The 21306-nt window shown below is 45.4% G+C and overlaps 1 protein-coding gene across 1 annotated transcript in view; it reads right to left on the bottom strand.

The window, feature by feature from the left end:
• Nucleotides 1-12798: 12798 nt before the first annotated feature.
• The window catches only part of PLEKHO2 (pleckstrin homology domain containing O2), a 26646-nt gene continuing 18138 nt past the window's right edge, over nt 12799-21306 (bottom strand). Inside the window, exons 5-6 of the mRNA XM_014874612.2 lie at nt 19545-19643; nt 12799-17249 (exon numbers count right to left, since the gene is read on the bottom strand). Of these exons, the coding sequence (XP_014730098.2) occupies nt 16011-17249; nt 19545-19643 (1338 nt within the window). The 3' untranslated portion in view covers nt 12799-16010. The remainder of the gene's footprint in view (nt 17250-19544; nt 19644-21306) is intronic.

Raw genomic sequence — 21306 nt, 5'->3', positions numbered from 1 at the left:
GCTGCTTCTTCGAGGTGGTGGGTGGTTTAATTCGAAATTAATTTAATTCTGTTTCCAGAACAATTGGGTAGGAGAGGGATTTCTAATCGGTAGGATATACGGGGGGTTGTATTTGTTTTTGTTTTCCCCTGAAAGCAGGGCTTTTAGGGGTTGATGTTCCTCGGGAATGAGGTGCTCTTGTTACCACATGTCCCTCAGCAAGTGCAGGAGGGGGCAAAACGGCTTTTCCCGCAGTTTTAGTGAATTCTCCAGTTTCAGCGTCTGGGCTGGTTTTATCTTTTATTTTGTTCTCCATTTTGATAGTATGATAAGGAAGAAACCAGGGTGAGCTGAGGCTGAGGGGGGATAATCAGATCTCTTTCTGTGGGTCCCCCAGGGCACTCCTCCCTGGTAATACTGCTTCCATCTCTGGGCGTCCCCAACATAGAAGGACATGGAGCAGCTGGAGTGAGTCCAGAAGAGGCCACAGGAGTTCTCCAAGGGTTGGAGCACCTCTGCTCTGGGGCCAGACTGGGAGAGCTGGGGGTGTTCAGCCTGGAGAAGAGACAGCTCCGGGGAGACCTTATATGAAACCCCATCCCTGGAAGCGTCCAAGGCCAGGTTGGATGGGCTTGGAGCACCCTGGGATAGTGGAAGGTGTCCCTGCCCATGGAAAGTGTGGGACTGGATGATCCTTAAGGTCTCTTCCAGCCCAGACCATTCTGATTCTTTGCTGCTGGTCTCAGGATAGGAGAGGTGACATCAGGTTTGTATCCCAACCCCTAGACGATGATGTGGTCCTTGTTAGGATTCCCTGGAGAAGTCCCCCCGGAGAAGCATCCCTCTCTGTACCGCTGATTTTGGCTGTGAGCTCACTCTGATGCCTGTCACCACATGAGGGTGCCAGTGCTGTTCACCTGCCACGACTTCCTGCTCTAGCAACGAAGTCCAGGGTGCAGATGGGGCTGTTTCCTGGGCTTGGGACAGTTTTGGGGTACATCCCGATCTCGGGAACCCTTGCGTAGGTCCGTGCTGCTCCTGTGAGAAAGCGTGGGGCGTTTGGTGTGTGGGGAGACGGGGGGAGGCAGGCGATGTCCTGGGGGTATGCAGACAAGAAGAGACTTCTCTGCTTCTCCAAACGTCCCTCTGTGCACACAGCTACACCAGAAATGTCTTCAGAGCAGGGAGATGGTGGTTTCCATTTCATTGAAACCCATCACCGAGGGATTCAGTAGCCAAGTACTTGCTGATGCAGTTGGACCACTACGGCTTGGCCTGCCCAGCTGGGAAATGGGGAGGTGGACCCTGAGCTCTTGAGCAAATACAGAGTGTGTGGGGGTTTATGGATAGCTGCTGCTCTCAGAGATTTGGATTTGTGTTTTGTTTGCCTTTTATTCAAACTGAAGTTATTTAAAAAAAAAAAAAAAAAGCAACTATATCTAGTAGGAAAAGTGAGCATAAGGTCTGTCTGGATAAAGGGGAAGGGCTTCTTTTGTACAATAGCTTAGCGGGTAGAGCATCCTCCCCGAGGAAATGAGAAAGCTGGACTTGATCCTTGTTTCTGCCGGAGGGGAGATGCAAACCTCGGGCCACACAAGACCCCAGAGAGCACCGTAAACAACAGGCTGCAAGCATGTCTGGTGCGGAGAGTTTTTCTTGCTCTTTCCTGTTATTTTAAATAATTAATGATTTGATGGAGCAGGGAGCAGAGAAGGCAGGTGTCCCGTCTCCCTGGAGAGCAGTCTGTGCACCCGGCAAGACGGAGTCTTGCTCTTTCTCGATGAATATTTAAGTGTCTTCAGACAAACTGGAACGGCGCCAGCAGGAATGACTGAGAAGGGCTGAGCCCTTCCCACTGGGTATCCTAGTGCCTGGGGGCTGGGGAAACAGCCCTGAATAGGGCAGGGAATAATCCCTGCTTGCACGGACTGTGGAGGTACTGTGCATCCCAGCCTTAGGTGGGACCTCTGGCTCTTGCTAGCCTTTTGTTATGCTGTAAGAGATCCTTGGATAGAAAGCTGTCTGGATTTAACCTGCCACTGTTAATGTCATTGTCTTCCAGAGCTTGAATCAGCCAGGACTCATCACCCACGGCTCTCCTGCGGGTTAATGCTGGTCTTGGAGGAGGAATAGCGCAGATGCACTGAGAGTTCGCATCTGTTTGTGAGCTCGGATATTTCCAGCAGGCAGAAAAAAAGGCAATGTAGGCAGTTCCTTCTTTCCTTCCCAAAGTGGTATGTGTTCAGGGGTGGAAGGGACCAAGACCTTCTGCTGATACTAAGTACAGAATGCTGCAACGATTTATTAACGACACTGAACATTCGCCTAGCGATCCATTTATTAGCTAACAGACCTAAAAGAGCCCTTGGATTTTTCCACTAATGTTGTAGCATAAAGAATGACAGGGGGAGGTGGTAATTTAAGCCCTTTTTGCAATATATTCCAGACATTGACCCCATCTTCAGAGTGGTGTTAAAATCTTCGACTTTATTTCACTTGAAGAATAATTTCAGCTGAGCCAGCTTTGTGCTCTTTCTCACTTAGAAGTGAAGCTCTCTGTCAGAGAATTTTGTGCTCTTATTTTGAGTGCACAATTTTTATGTACTGCTTTAGGATAATCATTATTTTTGATCACATTCAAAAATCATGAGCCAGGCTGCTTAAATTCATGTAATTTTAAAATGTGGCTCTGTTAGCTCCCTGGTTTAGTTTATATACACTGTGTATAGTTGTATACACTGTGATTTTTCAAGCCAGTCAGATTTGCAGTTAGCCGTGTAATACAGCCCACAAACCAGTATGTGTTTATGCAGAAACAGTTGCTTACCTAGAGGTTTAGCAAATTGGACTTTAATTTATAATCTGGCTTTGGAAGCAAAACTGGAAGGTGACTCCTCCTGCCTGCAGCTGCCTGTAGTTTGGGAAGCCAAGCTTCTGCTTCTCTGGAGCTGCCCACAGCAGGGGAGTTGCTTGAGGAACAGCCTCCATCCTTGGAGGATTGTCTTTTTTGGCATATGCTGCCACAGACAGGAAATTGAATATTGCATGGCAGAGGGGATGACCATGTTCCTCTCACTGCTGGTGGATTGTTTTTACGTGACAGGGTGTCAAACAGCCCAGTGTGCTAAGATAGCAACCATGGGCTCTGCCTGGCAGCACCTGAACCAGACCTTTGGGCACTGTGGTACACAGCTGCCATTGATGCTGTGAGGAATTGTATGTTTGTGCTTTTTTATGTCCCTGCTGTGGGTATTCAAAATTCAACCATGCCAGTTCTGTGCTCTTTCAGATATGTCCCATTAGAATGGAATATACCTTACAGCTCTGCCTACATGGCTTCATGTGTGGCTGCAGCTTATTTATTTTTTGTCTGGGTTTGACTTTTAGTTGTTCTGTAGACTAGGTTATTTTTGGTGCTTTCTTTGATAACTCTGTTCCTGTGACATGCTGTGGAGCCAGAACTCCTCTGGGAACATCCCAGAAACGCACACAAACATCAGCCCTGTAGCTTCTAACACTCAACATATGGAGCTTTCAGATGGCCTGGACACCTAACGGGACTCCACAAACCCACTCTGGAAGCCTGAAAAGGGTTCCAGCAGTTTCCTCAAAGGCTGCATTCATTTCCTTGCAAGGCTTCCACAGAGGAACAGCTTGTTAGAGGGACCTGTGGAGCTTGGAAGCTTTGCCAATAATAATTCAGGCCCAATTCTGAACTCAAATATTTAGCTAAACAGAGACTGTCTGATGACTGGATTAAACACAGACTGCATCTGAGTGAGCTCGACATTTCAGGTTTTTGTCAGTGTCCATTTCACGAGCCTACAATTCCATTTTTCCTGTCTTCCCAGACTCGGTTCATGCTGTGTAGTGTTTCAAACAGCACCGAATGAGGTATTTCAGCAGAGCTGTTGCTCCTAGCTCAGAAAGCAGCCTGAATCACAAAGTGATGTTCTTTGCTTTAGGTTTAGGAATAATCCAGTATTATGGGATTGGGAGGAAATAATGTTAGAGAAACTGAAGGGTTTGTTTTGTTTGTTGGTAAGAAAAAATCTCAAGGAACCAGGCAGAGGTGTCAGAGAGGGTTGATGAGTGAGCCTTGCTAGTGCTGACACAGATAGCTCAGCCCATATTAACAGCAACTGGAAGTTTGAGCTGGTGATTTGGCACTTCCCTCTCCTGTCACTCTCACTTCCCAAAGCCGATAGGCCTTTAAATCCCTTGTAAAGATAAATTATCTTAAGCTTCTATGTAGCTTTGAAAGTGAAGCTTACATGTAATTAGCACTGTGGCAGGGGTTTTCCCTGACCGTCAGGCCACTCCTGTTCATCCCTGACCTCCACATGGAGCTTACTGACATGAATCCAACTTGATATATTCTTCTTCCATCTGTGGAGAATTGGGCTCACATCTATCCTGCAGGAATACGTGAGAGGCAAAAAAACACCTCCCCAGTATCTTTGTACCTGAAAGGTACCTTAGAAATAACTGTAGGAGAGAAAATTTGTTATTTCTGTGATGCTTGGCTGAAGGAGGTCTATATGAACCCATTGTGTTCAGACTTTCTTAGTGCCTGAGTACCAGATTTGACCAGTAGCTGGGAGATTACTGGTTTGACAGTCTGTGTCTTATGGCAATGATCAGGTCGCAGTGGTCATTCTGTCTGTGCTTTGAACTGTTTGCCTTACTGGAATCATGGAACCTGGTCTTTCAAAGCCAGGAATGTAACAGTAGTATGGTCTTAAAACATCTACTGGGTGACCAAAAGCAAATGTAGCAAGAAAGGATCTAAAGGCAGAATATTCTTTCTTGAATTTAAGATGAGAAATGGTGCGATGGAGCCGGAGTCACTGTCCTCCCTCGTTTGAATGTGATGGTTAACTGAGCAAGTGTTTGGTTATGGGAGGTGGGAACGGTTGCCTCGTATAAACCATGCAATAATCGGGACACTGAATCCTAATCCCCTCACTGCCATGCCTGCAGGCAATGTTTTTATTCTCACTTTACTGCATGTGTAAAAAGAGGGAGGATCCTCTGCTTCCTGGGCCTCTGAGGATTGTCTGGCTCCTAAAGGCAATCTCTCCCTGTTATTTTCAAGACAAAAGTGCAGCTGAAATGTAAGCTCTTTTAACCATAAAATGAAAGTGCTGAAACTTACTTCCAGAGACACAGCCCTGAGCTGCTCTTATGCCAAGCTGAAGGATTCGGTGCAAAACTTGAAGTGAAACAGAAAATTGTGTTTGAGGATTTAATAAAAGCTAAGTGGAAGCAAAGGGCTGTTCAGTGATGCCATCGCTCCCTTCTAATCTGACCCCGTGGAAAACCATGGAGTCCAACAGGAGCAGGCAAGCACAGTGCAGCTTTGGAAGTGTTTCATTTCTGTCTCTCAGCTATTTTCTTCCAGAGCCCAAAACATCTGTCTCTGCCTCCAGCCACATACAAGTGCACCGAGAGCGTTTTGTTCCAAGCCTAATGAGTAATTTTATGGGCTTGGAATTGGAGGCAGGGGGAGGGGGCTGGGACAGCAGCCGGGGTCATGTGTTCTACAAGGAGCTCTGCTGATGTCAAATTGTAGCCTGATGATTTTTACTTTACTGCACCCCACCAGGCTTCCCTTTAAAGTCCTCTGCTAGAGTTGCTGGTGATCAGCTCTGACATGGGCTTCTGCATTCCCAGGGCTTCTTCACTGCTGGGCTCAACAAGCTACATGGAAAATAATGACATCAGTGGAGAGGAGGTGGGGGGGCTCAGCTGGGCATCAACTCCTCTCTGTATGTGGAGAGAGCACATGCGAATGCAGAGAGCACACTTCGCCTATGCTGCCTCTGGCTTCAGTGCTCAGGAGGGATGAGGGAACAAACAACCCTGGGCAGATGTGTAATCACATCACTCAGGTGTCGAGTGGATGGTGCTGAGATCTGGTGACACACGTGGTCTGAGAACAGGTATAGAATGAACTGATTCAAATTGTCACTGATCTCAGCAGCGCTTTTAAAGCACAATCCCAGCTTTCTCTTTGAGAAGGACGGGGTTATCTATAGAGAGAGATAATCTGTACACAGCACAGGAAACAGAAGGCAGATGTTGTCGTATGTTTATCATCTATTTCCACCATGGGGTCTTCCTTTGGAACAGACTTGTAGATCCTAAGCCCCAGAGCAGGACTTGCACATGGAGGGACCTTGCTGTGTTTATCCAGGGCAGATTATACAGAGTTCTTCCTCCACCTGCCCAAGCTCTTTTGGTCTGAAAAGCAAGTTTATATTCACTCACTGTGACTCAGCCTTAGAGTCTGACTCATTTTCTTGCTGTTACTCATAGAAAGGAAAATCCAAATGGCAACCAGTCTGTGCCTGTAGCCACCTGTAATTCCCCAGCTTTCTGCTGTTATTCGCTGGATGAGTTTCTGTTTATCAACACTAACACACTTATCCTGCTGAAGCTTTTAATACTTCTTTCTACAGAGGAAGACTGATTAGAAAATAAAATTTTCTACCCTTAAAGAGAAGAGGAAGTGTGCTGAATCTCCATGGCTGCTTGTGGAGTTCCTGAAATGGGACTATTTCAAGCGGACACTTCACAAAGGTAACAACAGAGTGGGACCAGATGGAGCAACCACCAGGCAGAACTGGGAGCAGCTGCAGAATTGTTGCAGCGCCTGAGCTGACCTCTGTGGTCTGGAGGAAGTTGCTGGTGGTCTATCTATTAAAGGTGCTCAGTACTAGGAGATCCTGCTTCCAGCAGCAGTGACGTGTTGGTCACCAGACATCTGTCTCACCCACTCTCTGGGCTGGACTCCCCACTGCAATGGAAGGACTTGAACTGCAAAGAAAGGGATGGTGTTTTACTCTGTGTAAGCCTCTGTTGCACTGCCAGCTCAGCAGTCTCGGCTTGTTTCGGACCTGGCTGTTGCTCACTTGCACATATTTTGTCCTCTCATCAGGGTGCAGGGAAATACCAGGCCCTAATTCCTTCTCTTGCAGTGTGATAGGTTGCTTATTCTGTGCTAGAGACTGCAGGAGCATGAGTCAGAGTTGAAAACCTCACCCAAGAGAAGCATTAGCTGTGTGGTGGGAATTGGTGCATGCCACTACAGCTGGGCCAAATCCAGCCTTTCTCATTTCAGATTAATTCCATGTAAAATCTGCACAGGAGAGCACAGTGCAAAGCTCCAGGTGGGTGGGCTCTCCAGAGGACAAGGAGATATCCTGGGTATGGAGCAGGGCTGTATTAGAGCTAAGGCAGTTTCCTCTTGGTTGTGGAAGCTGAGGTTCAAGTCAACAGGCTGAGTCTTTCAGAGAGGAGCTTGGCTTTAAACCTGGCTCTCCCTTCTCAGCGGCCTGCTGCTGGGTGGGAGGCCACCATGAGGTTCTGCTCTTTCTTCATTATCCTGGATCCCATCTTAAGGGTTTTGATAAGAATTGTTCCACAAACTCTTAAATGAAAATCTGGGATTTTGGTTATTTTCTGATGGAAAAACTTTCAATTAGGAATATTTCTTGGTATGTTTTCAGCTGGCACACTGCCTGCCCCTCTCTGAAAATATTGCTCATTGTGAGTGCAAATGCTTCTTGTGAGGGTGGTTATTTTTCATTGCAATCCCTCATTGGGTTTCTTTTTGCCTCAAGCAGATGATGGGAGTCGGCCTCTTGTTACACGGCACTGAAGTGACCTCCTGGGGCTGCCTGCGTGTCCTGCTGCCCTTCATGGCAGAGCATGGCTGAGAGAAGCTGGAGTAGTTGTGTAGCTGTAGGGAGCAGGCAGTGCCCTGCTGCTCCTGGCTGTCTGCTCTTAATACCCGCCACCACCCCCAGCTCTGGCAGCCGTGTTTGCAAAAAGCTCTGCGGGCAGTGGAAGTGAGCTGGTTTCTTCATGACAATGTAGTTATCCTTTTAAGGGAAAATTCCCTCTGGGAGCCAACCCTCAATTACCTCTTGCTCCAGTGCCTTCTTGCTGGAGATGGCTTGTAACACAGCTGAGTTACAGCCACAGGAACTCAGCTGAGTGCCCAATCGCTTGGAAAAAAAATAATAATTAAACTCTGTTGGCCTCTGTTGTTTGCTGAATCTAGAAATTGGGGTCAGAACCCAATGGCTGGCTCTCCTCATCAGTGCATTTGTGCAGAACCAATCTGTGGATGCTACATCTTCAAACCCAGATGCTTTCTTTTCCCATGGTACTTCTGGAATGTGCCAACCCATGTGTGCTTGTTCTTCCCTGAAGCAGTTTGTTGCAATATTTGGGAGCTCTAGGTAGGACAGGACTTGTGATAATTAACCAATGCAAGTATCTGCTAATGCCAGGGAACTGGGGTAGGCAATGGCTGCATTTCAACTTGCTGTTATTCACTGTGGTGAATGGGAAGGGTCCTCCAAGGGTCCTGATTTGGAGGCTGAAAAATTCCTTCTGTTCCACTGACACATCTCACAGTCCATGGGAAGGATGTCTAACCAGGATGGGGCTGCTGTGGATGTTGCCCTCTGTCTCAATGAACAGAACAGGAGCTGTAGAGAGCAGCCTGTGCTCTTTCTATTCTATAGGAGTGGTGGCCTTGGCTGCAAGCCCCCAAATTTACATCTCTTGTGTTTAGTGCTGAAAATGCTTTAATTCCAAACAAGCAGCTTACTAGAAGAACATGACATTCTTGAATGCAGACTTGTTACAGGAATGAGACCAGACTCCTTACAGATGTTCTAGGGATTCCTTTTGATGTCTGCAAATTTACTGGGATTGTGTGGGCATTTTCTCTTATTTAAAAAACCAGCCCTGTACCTGTGCAGCTACTGTTGGCTTGGGACAAAATCAATGGACCACAGCTCATAGCCTGACTGGATCATCTGAGAATGATGCCCCTTTGAGGAGCAGAGGAGCCAGGCAGGAACCTGGTGCCTCATTTTGAATGAAATGGACAGGAATCCTATTTTGCCTAGATTAGACTGAAAAAGCTTTCACATCTTCTCTGCTTTCCCAAGGGCTTAAATTTTCTTCCCTTTATCTACAGCAAGAAAAAACATTTTAAAAATTTTAAAACTTTTGTGAGAAAACAAGAAGCAATCACGAGCTCCATCAAAAATGTAATTTCATATCTTAAAAAATTCTTGGGTTAGTTACTTAAAAAATTGTAAACCAAATTGTTGAAATGATGTTTTCAAGCTGCAGAGCAAAATTGTCACCTTTTGAAATGTCAACTTCTCAAAATTTTTTTTGTACAATTTTTTAAACCAGCCCACCTTTCCATATCTGCAGTCCTCCGATAACAGCCTCTCATTGCTGTTTTGATCTGAAAATGTTTTGCCAGAAAATTTCTCACCAGCAACTCCCATGAAGCCCTGATTCCACCCTTGAAGGTGGGTGGATTTGAACCCACCTGGATGGAAGAGAATTATGGCTAAGATGAGAGCAGTCCTGCTCTTTGAATACATGACTATTGTTTGCATTGCTGACTTTCACAAGCCTATTAGCTCTTGGCCATGGAAAACAAGTGGAATATTAAAAATATTAATATTTGCCTTGTTCAGGATATTCAAACCATGCTGTTGAAAATTCAGTGTTGTTCCAGAGAAAGAGCTTGTCAAAAGCTCTGTGGTTGGACAGAAAGGTTATCTACAAGCTGGGGTATCTTTGGTGATCTCCCATATGACATCTGGCCATGTTTTTTCCTTTGAGCTTCCCCTCACCACCATCTCTTGCAAGGCTGTAAAATTCATGAAGAACTGGGCAGTGCTTTGCTGTCATGGTGATGTGGTCTAAACAAACCCAGAAGATTTTGCCAGCATTTCAAAACTCACTTCTTGTTGCAAATGAAATAGCTGAGGAACTTGAAGTTTTGTTTGCACAGATCCTTGCCCAGTTAGTCATGCTGGCTTTCATATCTGTTCGACTTTTGGAGATCTTCTCATGTTTTATCAGTTTTAGTGATAAATATCCGAGTGTGCGATGGTGTGCTAGATAATTTGTACCTAAAACAGATTAGCATTTGTCCTCTAAGAAATATTTCTTTCTGTGCAAGGCACCTTTCTCTGGAAGGAAAAAATATCTTTCCTCCAAAACTAGAGTTTTTGGGGAAAGGAAAAAGCAAAATATTAATATGGTTGAGAAGTTCACAAGCATCTGAAACTATTTAGAGACCAAGAGGGAATTAAATGTTTCAATAAAGGGTAAAGGAAAGTCAGCGATCAGCATTCAAATATCCTAATTTCTGGATATGTCCTGCTGTGTAGTTCTGTGGGGAAGGAGAGTTTGAATCTGTTTGCATTGCATAAATGTCATATCCTTACCCATGAATGACAGCTAGTACTTGGCATTGCATTCCCATGTCTTGCCCTCTTCCTGCCTCTGACCTCTCTCCTGATAGTCTCTGCTCCAGATGGCTTTGTCTTTTCCCCCAGAACATCTCCAAAATATTTCAAGTTCTTATTTCTTGTTTTAAATGAACAATATCTTAGATATAATAGATATATACAGTATTTTCATAGTATGTCTCATCCACTTACGGGCTGGGAATACAAGTTCTTTAATTGCCATATTGTCTAAAACGAGGATTTGGAGGCCCATCCCAATCCCTGCTAAGGGTTAGAAAAGTCATCAAAGGACAAGTTCTCAGAATTGGCTTTTTTGTTTGTTTGTTTTTTTCTGTTTTTAGAGGCACTTCATGTGGTCATCTGATATTCTGTTTTTTCAATGTTTATTGCAAAATGTCACTAGTTCACCAACTAAAAATAAAAGTATCTGCTGCAAGAGAATAGGTTTGGAGCCCACCTCTTCAATGCTCTGTACCTTGGCCTTCATTCTGCAGGGTGAGAGGCTCTGTCATCTCTCCTGGATGCACCACAAGGCAAAATTAATTCATGGCTATGAAAGACTTTTAGGTCTTGTACTGGAAGACACTGTAAAAGAACCACCAAGAGAGGTTGTTCTAGCTTTTTTTTTTTTTTTTTTGAGCTAGTAATTTTAAAATTCATTTCAAGAATGCCCATGCTCTGAAGCACAAACATCCTTCATGGGCATGGGGTAGAAAAAGGAAATCTAAAAATGGGGATTGTAGGTGCAGGGGGTGTAGAAACTGGATTGTGAATCTGATGGCAGAGGGAGTAAGGATTTTCTTGGCAGGAGCCAAGAAAACTTTTGGAAAGTTCCTGTCAACACAATTTCGAGCTTTCTAGAGCTCAGCTGTTCTGGCAGAGAAGGGGCATGAGATGGAAAAGTAGGGAAAAAAAGAGAACTGAAATATGGAACAGAAGAAGAGGATCCATTTTGGGAGAGCAGGCCAGGCTGCAGAAGTGTGAGCAGGGTCTGCAGGGGCACCACATTTATCATCTCACAACTCTTCAGTGAGAGGGAACCCAGGGTTAAAGACCTGAATGGCCTGTGAGGTTTGTCATTCCCCGAGTCTCTTAATGTTTTGTAACATCACCTACCAGTGGTTATCACAGGAATATGGTGGCTTGTAGCTGTGAGGTAAGGCGCTAGAACACAGTGACTAAGTTCCCTGGAATAAATTAAGCACTGGCTTTTTGAAGTGTGTGAATTTTCACAGCATAACAAAACAGTGATCTCCATTCTCTAAATACTGTGGGTACCTTTCGAGTCTATGAATTTTCTGGCTCTCAAACTGGAAAGGGGAAATATTGGAGAGCTTCACTCTTCAGGATTCATGTTTAAGATAAAACATGCAATTTTTAATAGCAAGAGTCATTAGTCATCAGTGTAGGCTAGCTCAGCCTGTAGTAAATCTTTTGGCCCCCTGGGACTGGAAGAGATCTTTTTTCTTCCTTTCAGTTTCAAATTATTATGTTCTGAAGGATCACAGTAAGGAATCTAGGACGTGCACTGTCTATTTCAGAGTCTATTGCACAAGACAGTCTCTTTGAACCAGTAAACCATAACTATCCATTGAATTAAGAGCAATTAAGTCAGGCAAATTATTCACGTGGCAATACTATGCATGTTTTCTTTTGCATTTTTTTACATTTTCTATTCTTTCACATAGTGCTAGACATTTCCCTTTCTTATCAACACCAATTTCAGGCCAAAATGTGATGTGTTGTGTGTTTTTCTTAATGAGAGAAGAAGAGTGTCTTTCTCTACAGCCTGTCTGTAGAAATCACCCTGTGTTTTGGAGGTTCCTTTGAGGAACAGCCTCCTTCCCAACAAGGGGTTGGAGAGTTTACTAATCACATTTTTTTACCCAAATGAATGTTCTTATTGTGCAACAGGATGGAACGTACACTTGCACTCATTTCCCTGCTTCCTCGTAACTTTTGAACCTACTTCTCACCTACTTTTGACCAATTTCTGACCTGTTATTGCAGAAGGGAAACAGTCACTGTGATACCACCCCCTTCTCTTGCTGCAGCTTCCTGGCATCTGGGCAGAAGAACAAAGCTCTGGTGTTGCTCACCACCAAGGGAAGGAGTGCTGAGTGGGCTCCACATTCTGTAGACACCAGTGAGTCCACATGAAGGTGTTAAGAGCAGCCCAGCCAGCTCTACTGGAGACTGCACTTGGCGAGGTGATGCTTCCCACTGCTTTCCAGAAGGAAATCCTGGCCTTAGCCATGCTTTCTGGCCAGGGCAGCCAAGCTGGCAGGCAGGGATGAGTCAGGAACTGCCCTGTGTGCAGCAGCAGCTCCAGCGCTGTGCCAGCTGCAGCCCCAGCGCTTCTGCTTCCTCCAGTCTTCTTGTTAGCACAGCACCAAGCTCACCTCAGCCTCACCACAGCCTGTGCAGCATTCCCTTCTCCAGAGCAAAGCCTTAATGTGCTGCTTCTGGTGGTGCTTCCCTGCTCCACTTTAGGACAAAATGACACTGAAACAGGAGATTTTTAAAAGAAGGTTTTATTGCCAAATCTCAAAGCTCTTTACAAGCAGGAGACAAAGTGCTGCCTTTCCACGGGCTGCAGCAGCTGCTTTTCAGATCGTCATCCACACTTGCTCACTTGCAAACTCACTTCCTTCCTGTCACAAACATGTAAACTGGTGGCACAGCCCAAAACACAGACTCACACTCCAGCACTCCAAGCCCAGAGGGTTTTCAGGCACAAAAGCCCCCAGCCTTAGTGCAGCCAAGAATAAGATGCAGTTTAAATGCATGTTTAAAGGAAGATTTTTTTAAAAAGTGCATGGTGGCAGGATGTACACTGAATATGGGAGTTGCCATAGAAGGCTGGATGTTTTAGGATGAAACTGCTAAACCTATTAGAAAAAACAGTTAAAATCAAGAGTCTCTAACATAGCATTTGCAGCAGTAAAGTTACTGGGTGATACAGAGATTCCACTTAAGTTATACCTATTTACAAGACATAATACAAATCTAGTAAGATCTGTTAGTACAGCATATACACTAATTAGCTGTAGATTGTAAAATGATTTAATTTGCCCATTTCCTAACAGATAGAGTATTTATCTGTTAGGATTCCTACTGATGGCTATTCAGTAAAATGTCAGACATTTATTCATTAGAATATTGAGTATAGTATAAAAATATACAGTAAATATAAGCACATCCTGTAGGTTTGGCTGTAACAGAGAGGGATGTCTGGCTATTTTCACCAACACTTTGCCAGACGAGTATCCACAGAACACACCATCACAAGAAAACACTGGGGAGAGCAAAAGCATTTGTGTATAAATTAGGGGACTGAGCTACCCCATAAGCTGTCATACTCCTGGATTTCAGTGCCAGGCTTTGATTTGCCTGTCCTGAAGTTTAGGATTGGCTTCCGCTTTGGGATATAAACTTGTACCCAGAGTTTGCCCTGGTTTGTGTATACTCCTGTTAGTGTGAACCGGGTTTTTCCCTATCTATCTATTGTTACAGAACTGCATCTTGCAAAAGCCTGCCTGCTCTCTGGAGCTGATGTCCCTCGACTTCCAGTGCACACCAGGTTCTGACAGCTCACATTCATACCACACAGTGTTCGGTAAACAAAAGTGCACATGCAGAAAAATACATTTAGATAGCAGATAGGCACTGAGTATTGTCTGTGTTCTTAGCCCTTGTCCTAAGTGTGTCTGGAAAGGTGAATATGACCCATAGTTCACATTGAACCCACAGCAGCAAATGGCACAAGCCCAGAATTTGCTCCAGGCTGTGTGCCTCAGGGTGGGCTTAGGACATTGGAAACGTCTTGTCTCAAAGCAAAGCTTCTTGGCACCTGAGTCCTGAGTGTTTGACTATGTAGAACTTATCATGTGACAGAATAACAGGTGAACCCTCATACAACATCTATGGCTGTCTTGAGAGGGGGACTCACTACCAAAACCAAGGCTAGTTTAATCAAAAGAGGTAGAAGCACCAGTTATGGTCACTATCTGTCTTGCTGGCTCCAGGTGGTAGAGAAACCAGGTTATTTGGAAGCCCAAAGCCAAACTTTCTGAGCTCAGACCTGAAGTACCTGTGCCTAGCCTAAGAGGAGGCTCAGATGAAACTTTACTGATGCTGTGGGTGGTGTTTGCAGCCCCCTGCAGACTTGTGGGACCTGGGAAATTAGAAGAAAAAGAAATGCATGAGCTAAGAACAAAGTGCTGGCAAATGAGAGGAAAGAGTTTAGGTAGCATGTCACTCCTTCAAACCAGACTGGGGAGATTGCCATTTTCTGTTTCCAGAGCCTGGCTCAAGCAAAGGAGAAGCCCTCTGGGCTGTGACACAATTCTCCTCAAAGCAATTATAGAGAATAGGGGAGAGGACCCAGCTCGGGTATGGGCTATACAGTAGCAGTGCAAAGACACAATTTTGCCACTGCTGTAATCACTGAAGACCACAGGAACTGTGGTGGACAGGGGAGGCTGTGGGAATTGTGCTGGAGCCTTTTGCAATGCCTTCCTCAGACCCTTCCATAGCAATTATTTTCGTATACTTAAGCCATTGGGACCAACCCCAAAATTTTGTGTGCAAAATTCCCTTCCCTCTATGTGTGTCAATTAGAGAGATCTGGGCCAAACCACGGCTCTCAGGCTGGCCAGGACATAGCAGGTGGAGACGTGTTCAGTGGGAAGGGGGATCTCATCCAGACCCACTGCCTGATGTGCATGCTCCTGTCAGTTACATCCCAAGACAACACTAAAGGAACACGCATTCCCAAAGCTGCTTTGTGACAACTCTCCTAGGAAGCTCCTGGGGATCTCCTGGACACAAGTTCTCCAAATGCCTGGCTATTTGTTCCTAAAAACGCTGAGGGGATTCAGAGTTATGAGATAGGTACAGTCCTCAATAATAAATGTGCTGTCCTGGTAGAAGACACTTTCACAGGCCAAGTGTAATCTCAATTTCCCTATTAATGAAAGAGGAACAATCAATACTTGCCTGGCAATGATGCTTTGAGACTTGTGTTCACTCAGGCAGTGCTTAGCACACCTAAAGCACTGCAGAGACAGCCTCAAAGTGCTCCATCCAGCTGCTCCACATCAGGGACACTACTAGGAATCAGGAATTGGCCAGTTTGGTTTGCCTCTGTGTGAGGTCACTTTTCAACTGTGGATGTGGTTTTATGAGTATCTTTGGAGAAGATTAAATCATTTATCTTTACATTCCTAGATGTCGCTGGACCAGGTGGTCTGGGAAACCATGCCAGCAAGCAAACACTGACTACATTTATCCTTAAATGATTTAACTGGGAAAACCAGATAGGTGCCAGTGTAATCTGGTATTTGCTTGACTGTAAATAGAGTGAGACAGGGGCTTTTGCTAGAATAGCCATTCTGCTCCTTTCAAAAAATCTGGCTTGGTCTGATTACCAGTAATTTTTAAGGCCTGATCCATTGAAAGGACTTTGGACAGAATCCTTAAAGAGCATTCACATTTTTGAAACTGTTCACTGTCCTGTAACCTTCTGCTGTGCTAAGAGGATTAGAAACAGACTGGTATGTACAACATGAAAAAAGAAAGATGCTGTAACTGAAAGCTCAATTCTATCCCACAAACATGGTGTGTGCACAGCAAAATACCATCTTGAAACACTGGCCTAGCAATGGTACAAATCATAAATGCAAATGTTCAGCTTTGATTTTGGGAAAGAAGTCTCTGCTGAGTGTGTCAGGGAGCACTTCTCCTATAAAGAGTCACTAGATCCTTTTGTTTTTCTTTCTGTTTCTGTGTTCCTTCTTTTTTCAGTTCTCCAAGATCTTTAATTTCTTGCAAAACTTGTGAAGCTTGCCGAAGCTGTTCTACTGCCTCATTGAGCAATGTCTCTGCCACCACTGGGGGTCCATTCCCCCCCTGGGCCTGTTCCAACCCTTCACGTAAAACCTTCTGCAGAAGCTTTTCTGCCTTTTCCCTTTCATTAGCAACTTTCTCCTCCATTTTAGCTAAGCATTGATGGGAATCCTTGGGGAAACCTTGGTCTGGAAGTGCTCTCTGTTTATTTTTGGAATCAGAGAGCAAGTCTCCCAGAGAAGAACAGCGAAGTTTGAGACCTGAAGTGTTTTCTGTAGAATCTTTCTTCTCAATAGTTGCTTTTACACCCTCATGGTCTGTTTCTGTAGCTAAGGAAGTCTCTGTCTCTTCTGCTGAAGTTTGCTGTTCCTTCTCGGCTGCGGTCCTCCCATTTCCTTCTTCTGTTTCAGCTGTCAGGGATGTGAACTCTGCTACCTCGCTGGCTGTGATCCCATTCACTGGGGGCTTGGAGCTGCCAGACTCCTGCTCTTCCCAGCTCCCAGCTTCCAGGTCACCATGGCTGAAGTTGACCGTGGCAGGCATTTTCTCTGGCAAAACCTTAGGAGGAACAGGAGGCTTTGAAACATCTGCAGCAGCAATCTCAGCCAGGTTGTCTTTGCCATCATCTCCTGATGATTCCAAGTCTTCTGTCTTTTTAAGTTCAATGGTTGGTTGGTCCCAAGCTACTTTCAGCTTGTCTGGCACACTCTTAGGAAGTGGAATTGGAGCTTTTGATATAACCTTATTGCTGACCTCAACGAGGTTCTCTTTGTTCTCCTCACTTGGTGCTTGGGATTCTTCCATGTTTTCCTCTGGACTTACAGAATCGTCTTCCATGGCATTTACACTGTCCTTTGATGTGATGCCTTCTTTAAGCTTCTTATCTGGAGGCAGTGGAGGAGACAGAGGGTTTTTATGTTCCTGGTCAGGAACATTGTCCTCTGCCTCCTGATTTTCTTTTGTGCCAGTGGGTTTTGTAGGTGGCATAGGGGGCTTTGGAGTTTCTTTTTGAGGTGGTTCATTGTCACTTTCACTGATAGTGGAATCAAAGATTGGTGGTCCACTGTCTACTATATCCAGATCTAGTCGCAGGATACCATCTGATGTACACTTGGCAGCCTGAAAAACAAGAGAGAAAGTTTTCAGTATCTATAATTGATCCTGTGTTTCATCCTTTAACTTCAAGTTTAAGTGCAAAACCCTCACAACCAGCATGGCAAGCAAGGGGTTGCTGCTTCAAGCTGAGAGTTGGGGCTGTTCAACCAGGAGAAGTCTTCAGGGAGACCTTAAAGCCCTTTCCAGTGCCTAAAGGGGGCTTCCAAGAGAGCTGGAGAGGGATTTTTCACAAGGCCATGGAGATAGGACAAGGGCGAATGGCCTTATTAAAGGCTGAAGGAGGACAGGTTTAGATTAGATATTCAGAAGAAATTCTTCACTATGAGGGTGGTTAGGCCCTGGCACAGAGAGGCTGTGGATTCCCCATCCCTGGAGTGTTCAAGGCCAGGCTGGAAGGGGCTCTGAGTAACCTGGTCTAGTGAAAGGTTCTTGGCCCTCGCAGATGATTTTTAAGGTCCCTTCCAACCCAAAGCAACCCTTGATTCTAAGAAAAGTGAAGAACTTATTTTACTACTTCCTTTGAAAAGAAGGCCTTAAAGCCTGTTCCACAATAACCTGATTTCTTGGTTTTCCTGTGGGTGCTAGTGCTAAGCTCTGCCATTTTATTCTTTGTCCTGTGGTAGTGGGATCCCTCTAGCCCCTTCATTTGCAATGTGCCTCCCAAAGGCTCACTTTTCTGCTGTTGTGCTTGGCATAAACCAAGTTGATCTTTAGATCACTTGGCCAGGGACTGTAATCCTGTTGCCTTCTGCTTGCTTCCTCTAACCTGATGTCATCCTGGCCTGACCCAGGCTAAGCCTCATCTGGTTAAACCTCCTTCAGACCACAGGCTGTGTGCAAATCTCACCAGTTTTAGGAGGTTTTCCTAAAAAGGATGGACTTAGCAAAGACATTGCAGCATGTAAGCTCAGTGCCCCACAGGGAGAACCGCGGTGACAGTTCCTGTGTGAGGGAACCCAAAAACCACACGAAGGCAGAGCTGCAGCCAGGGCCAGGCTCCTGCAGTGCAGAGAGTTTGCTTAAAGCCTCTCTTTTCCTTTCCAGCCCATCAGAGAGACAGAGGCAAGCTGCATCCTGGCGGCTTGGCCCTCACCCATCCTCACCTGGCCTGCTTTTAACACTGAAAATCTATGTTCATGCCATTTCCTTCATGAATCTGCAGCCAGCAGCCATGATACATATCTTTCTGCAGGCTCTACCCCTCATTCCTGCTGCTAAATTTGTAAGCCATTTTCCCCTGATTTTGGCTGAGGGTAAAAAGTCTTGGAGGTATTAACATCTGAGGTATCTCATGAAAATAGTGACCTGAGCAGGGAAGAGAGATGTTTTTAGTGCCCAGGGTAGGGCTCCCCACCTTACTGAACCAGTATTAGGCAACAGAATCCACACTTCATTGTTGCTGTGACTTTTGTCATGTTTTCTTCTGCGGTTTTCTGGAGGATGGGAATCTATGATTCATTCTCATGCATTTCTCTGGGAGAGACGCTCTCCCTCCATTTCTATGCAAAGTAAAAAGTCTCAAGGTATCTCATTTTCTGCACAAGGGTCATCTGAGTGTGGTGCAGGCACATAAGTCAGAGTCTTGGAAGTCTGAAGAAAGAAGGTTTGATTTAAAAACCTTCCTCGCTTGGAATTAATGCTCTGCTAAAATATCAATCTGTCTGTAGAAACTTTTTCATAAATCACAGGAATCAAGCATTAGTAAGAACCTCTCCCCTGGAAATGAAATACAGGTTTGTGGTTTTTTCTTTTTTTTTTTTTTTTAAGTGACAGACCCAGAAAATCAGTTAAAAGTAGACAGGTTAGTCTATAAAACTGACTGGGAGAATAATGTATTCTGTTTCAGACCTAGGAAAGGGCTTGTAAGCTTGAAAGTTCATCTGCTTTCTCTGGTCAGCTTAATAAAAATACAGCTTTTCCTCGTGGACCATGCAGTTTTTCTACCTTTAGACCACTGCAGCTACAAAATTATCACATCTTTGAAAACAGATATAGGAGCTTCAGTCTCTTCTGATGGAAATGAAACTCTAATGGCTCTGACCAGATGGTGAAGCAGCTCATGAGTTATGAAAAGCTAAATATATGGTAACATGCTGCAGCAGAGAGAGATCTATGGGAAGCTGGAGCTTCATTAGAGAGGTGCTGGCACAGTCTGTCCTGCAGGAAGTTCTTTCTTTTGTCAGTTTTCTCTGGGCTGTCCATCCCTGGGGCTTCCCCTGCGGTTTGGTACCTGAGTGGAAGGAGCAGCTCTCGTGATCCCAGCTGGTGGGGTGGCACACTCCAACAGGGTGCACTTACCTCCTTCAGGTGACTCCTCGTGGGTGGCCGCCGTCCGTGGGACACCTTCACCCTGTCCCGGGTCACGTGGTCCAAGGAAAGGCTCTCGTCTACTTTCACCTTTAACAGGGGCAAGAGGAGGGGAACGAAAAAGGAAGAGGGTCATTGATTTCTCAAGACATGTCTATAAAGTTGTCACTGTCACACATGAAATGTTGAAGCATTTGGAGAATATTTCACCACCAGTCTTTACCTCAGAGCTCAGTTACAGTCTGCCAGCAAAGCCCTGCACGTATGTGATGGATATTTAAGGTCTCAGAGGTTTGCAATGGCTGAACTTTTCTCCATCTAAGAGGCCAGGAAAAAAGGACACAGGGAGCTTTGTCCTCACTGCACCCTATGCTTGGACCAGCTCCTGCATGTGGCAGAACACAGCACCGAAACTGCTGTTTCCATCTTAGAGGTGAAAGCTCATTAATAACTGTGACCTGACTGTGAACTGTATCAGCAGCACTTTGTTACAGTCCTTCCCTTCCACAGCTCTAATGACTGCAGGATGCTGAGGAGAAGGTGTGAGCAGTGACCTGGATTAATTGCAGCTCCAGCTGAATTAACAAATTTATTCCCTGGAATCAGACAAGAAATCCACTGCCTCACACTCCTAAGGAGGGAGGTCCCAGTGCCCTGACAGGTATTTCTCTGTGCTGGCTCTATAACCATCCACCCACACTGTGATGGCCAAGGGCTGGAGTCTGCTCCCCGTGGAGGGGGAGCACCAGTGACCAGGGACACTGAATCATCTGTGTATCCTTGGTACCACAAGTTTGTACAAAAGGAAAGCTGGCATGGGTGAAATAGGGATTTAAAAGAAAAAAATGGCTGGTATGGCAGAGTGGTTTTCACAGCTCCTTTAGGGGAGAACAGATAATCCAAGCCAGCTGAAGGCTTGACCCATTAGCCTGTGCCTGGCCTGCGTGGAAACACTTTAAATCTGAGGTTTGATCCTTACTGGAAGGAATGAGAATTAGAGGCTGGCTCCCTCTGTAAGGAGGATAACCCCACATCCCAGGGCACAGAGCTGATCTGAGATCCCACCTTGCTGTGTGCTGCTGAAGGGTGTGCAGAGTTCACTGCCCACTGTGCTCATATGCTTTTGACCTCTGCTGAATGAAAACAAACCCCAACTTCTCAGAGTTTACACCTCTAGCATATCTACACCAGTTAGCCCTTTTCTCAAAACTTTTACTCATTGCTTTGGTTTTCTTTGCTAAACAGAACTTGCTGATTGCTTTGTCCCTCCTAACCTTGCTCATTTTTTTCGTGTCATTCCCATGGTGGTGGTTTTGTTCATTTCATTTTAGTTACTGAAAGAACTGTAGAAGAGATGCTGCTCTTTGGTTTAGCTCGGGGCTGATTTACAAACTAAGAGGGAGCAGGGCAAGGTTAAACAGGCTCTAGGTTATGCAATTTTCATCCTCCCCTCTGTGCAGCAGGATGGGAGGAGAATTTGAAAGTGCAGGTGTGCTGGGGCCAGCTGAGAGGCAGGCAGGTCTGGCCAGGGCCATGGAGTAACTTTCCACCAGACTTCTCTCCAGACTGCAGGCGGAATAGCTGGTGGACTGAGTCACTTCAGACTTTTCCAGTTCTGAAGACTGAGCTATATCCTAACCAAGTACTTCCATTTCCAGGCTGCTTGGTGCTGAGGATCATGGCAGTGTGGGGAAGATGAGTCCCTCCAGGCTGCATCCCAGCTCTACACAACTCAGCATTGCAGCTCTTCTTT

This window comes from Sturnus vulgaris, chromosome 13, assembly GCF_052056855.1.
Source record: "Sturnus vulgaris isolate bStuVul1 chromosome 13, bStuVul1.hap1, whole genome shotgun sequence".
Lineage (NCBI taxonomy): Eukaryota > Metazoa > Chordata > Aves > Passeriformes > Sturnidae > Sturnus > Sturnus vulgaris.
The sequence above is the reverse complement of the archived record's forward strand: the minus strand, read 5'-3'. Positions and strand labels throughout refer to the sequence as shown.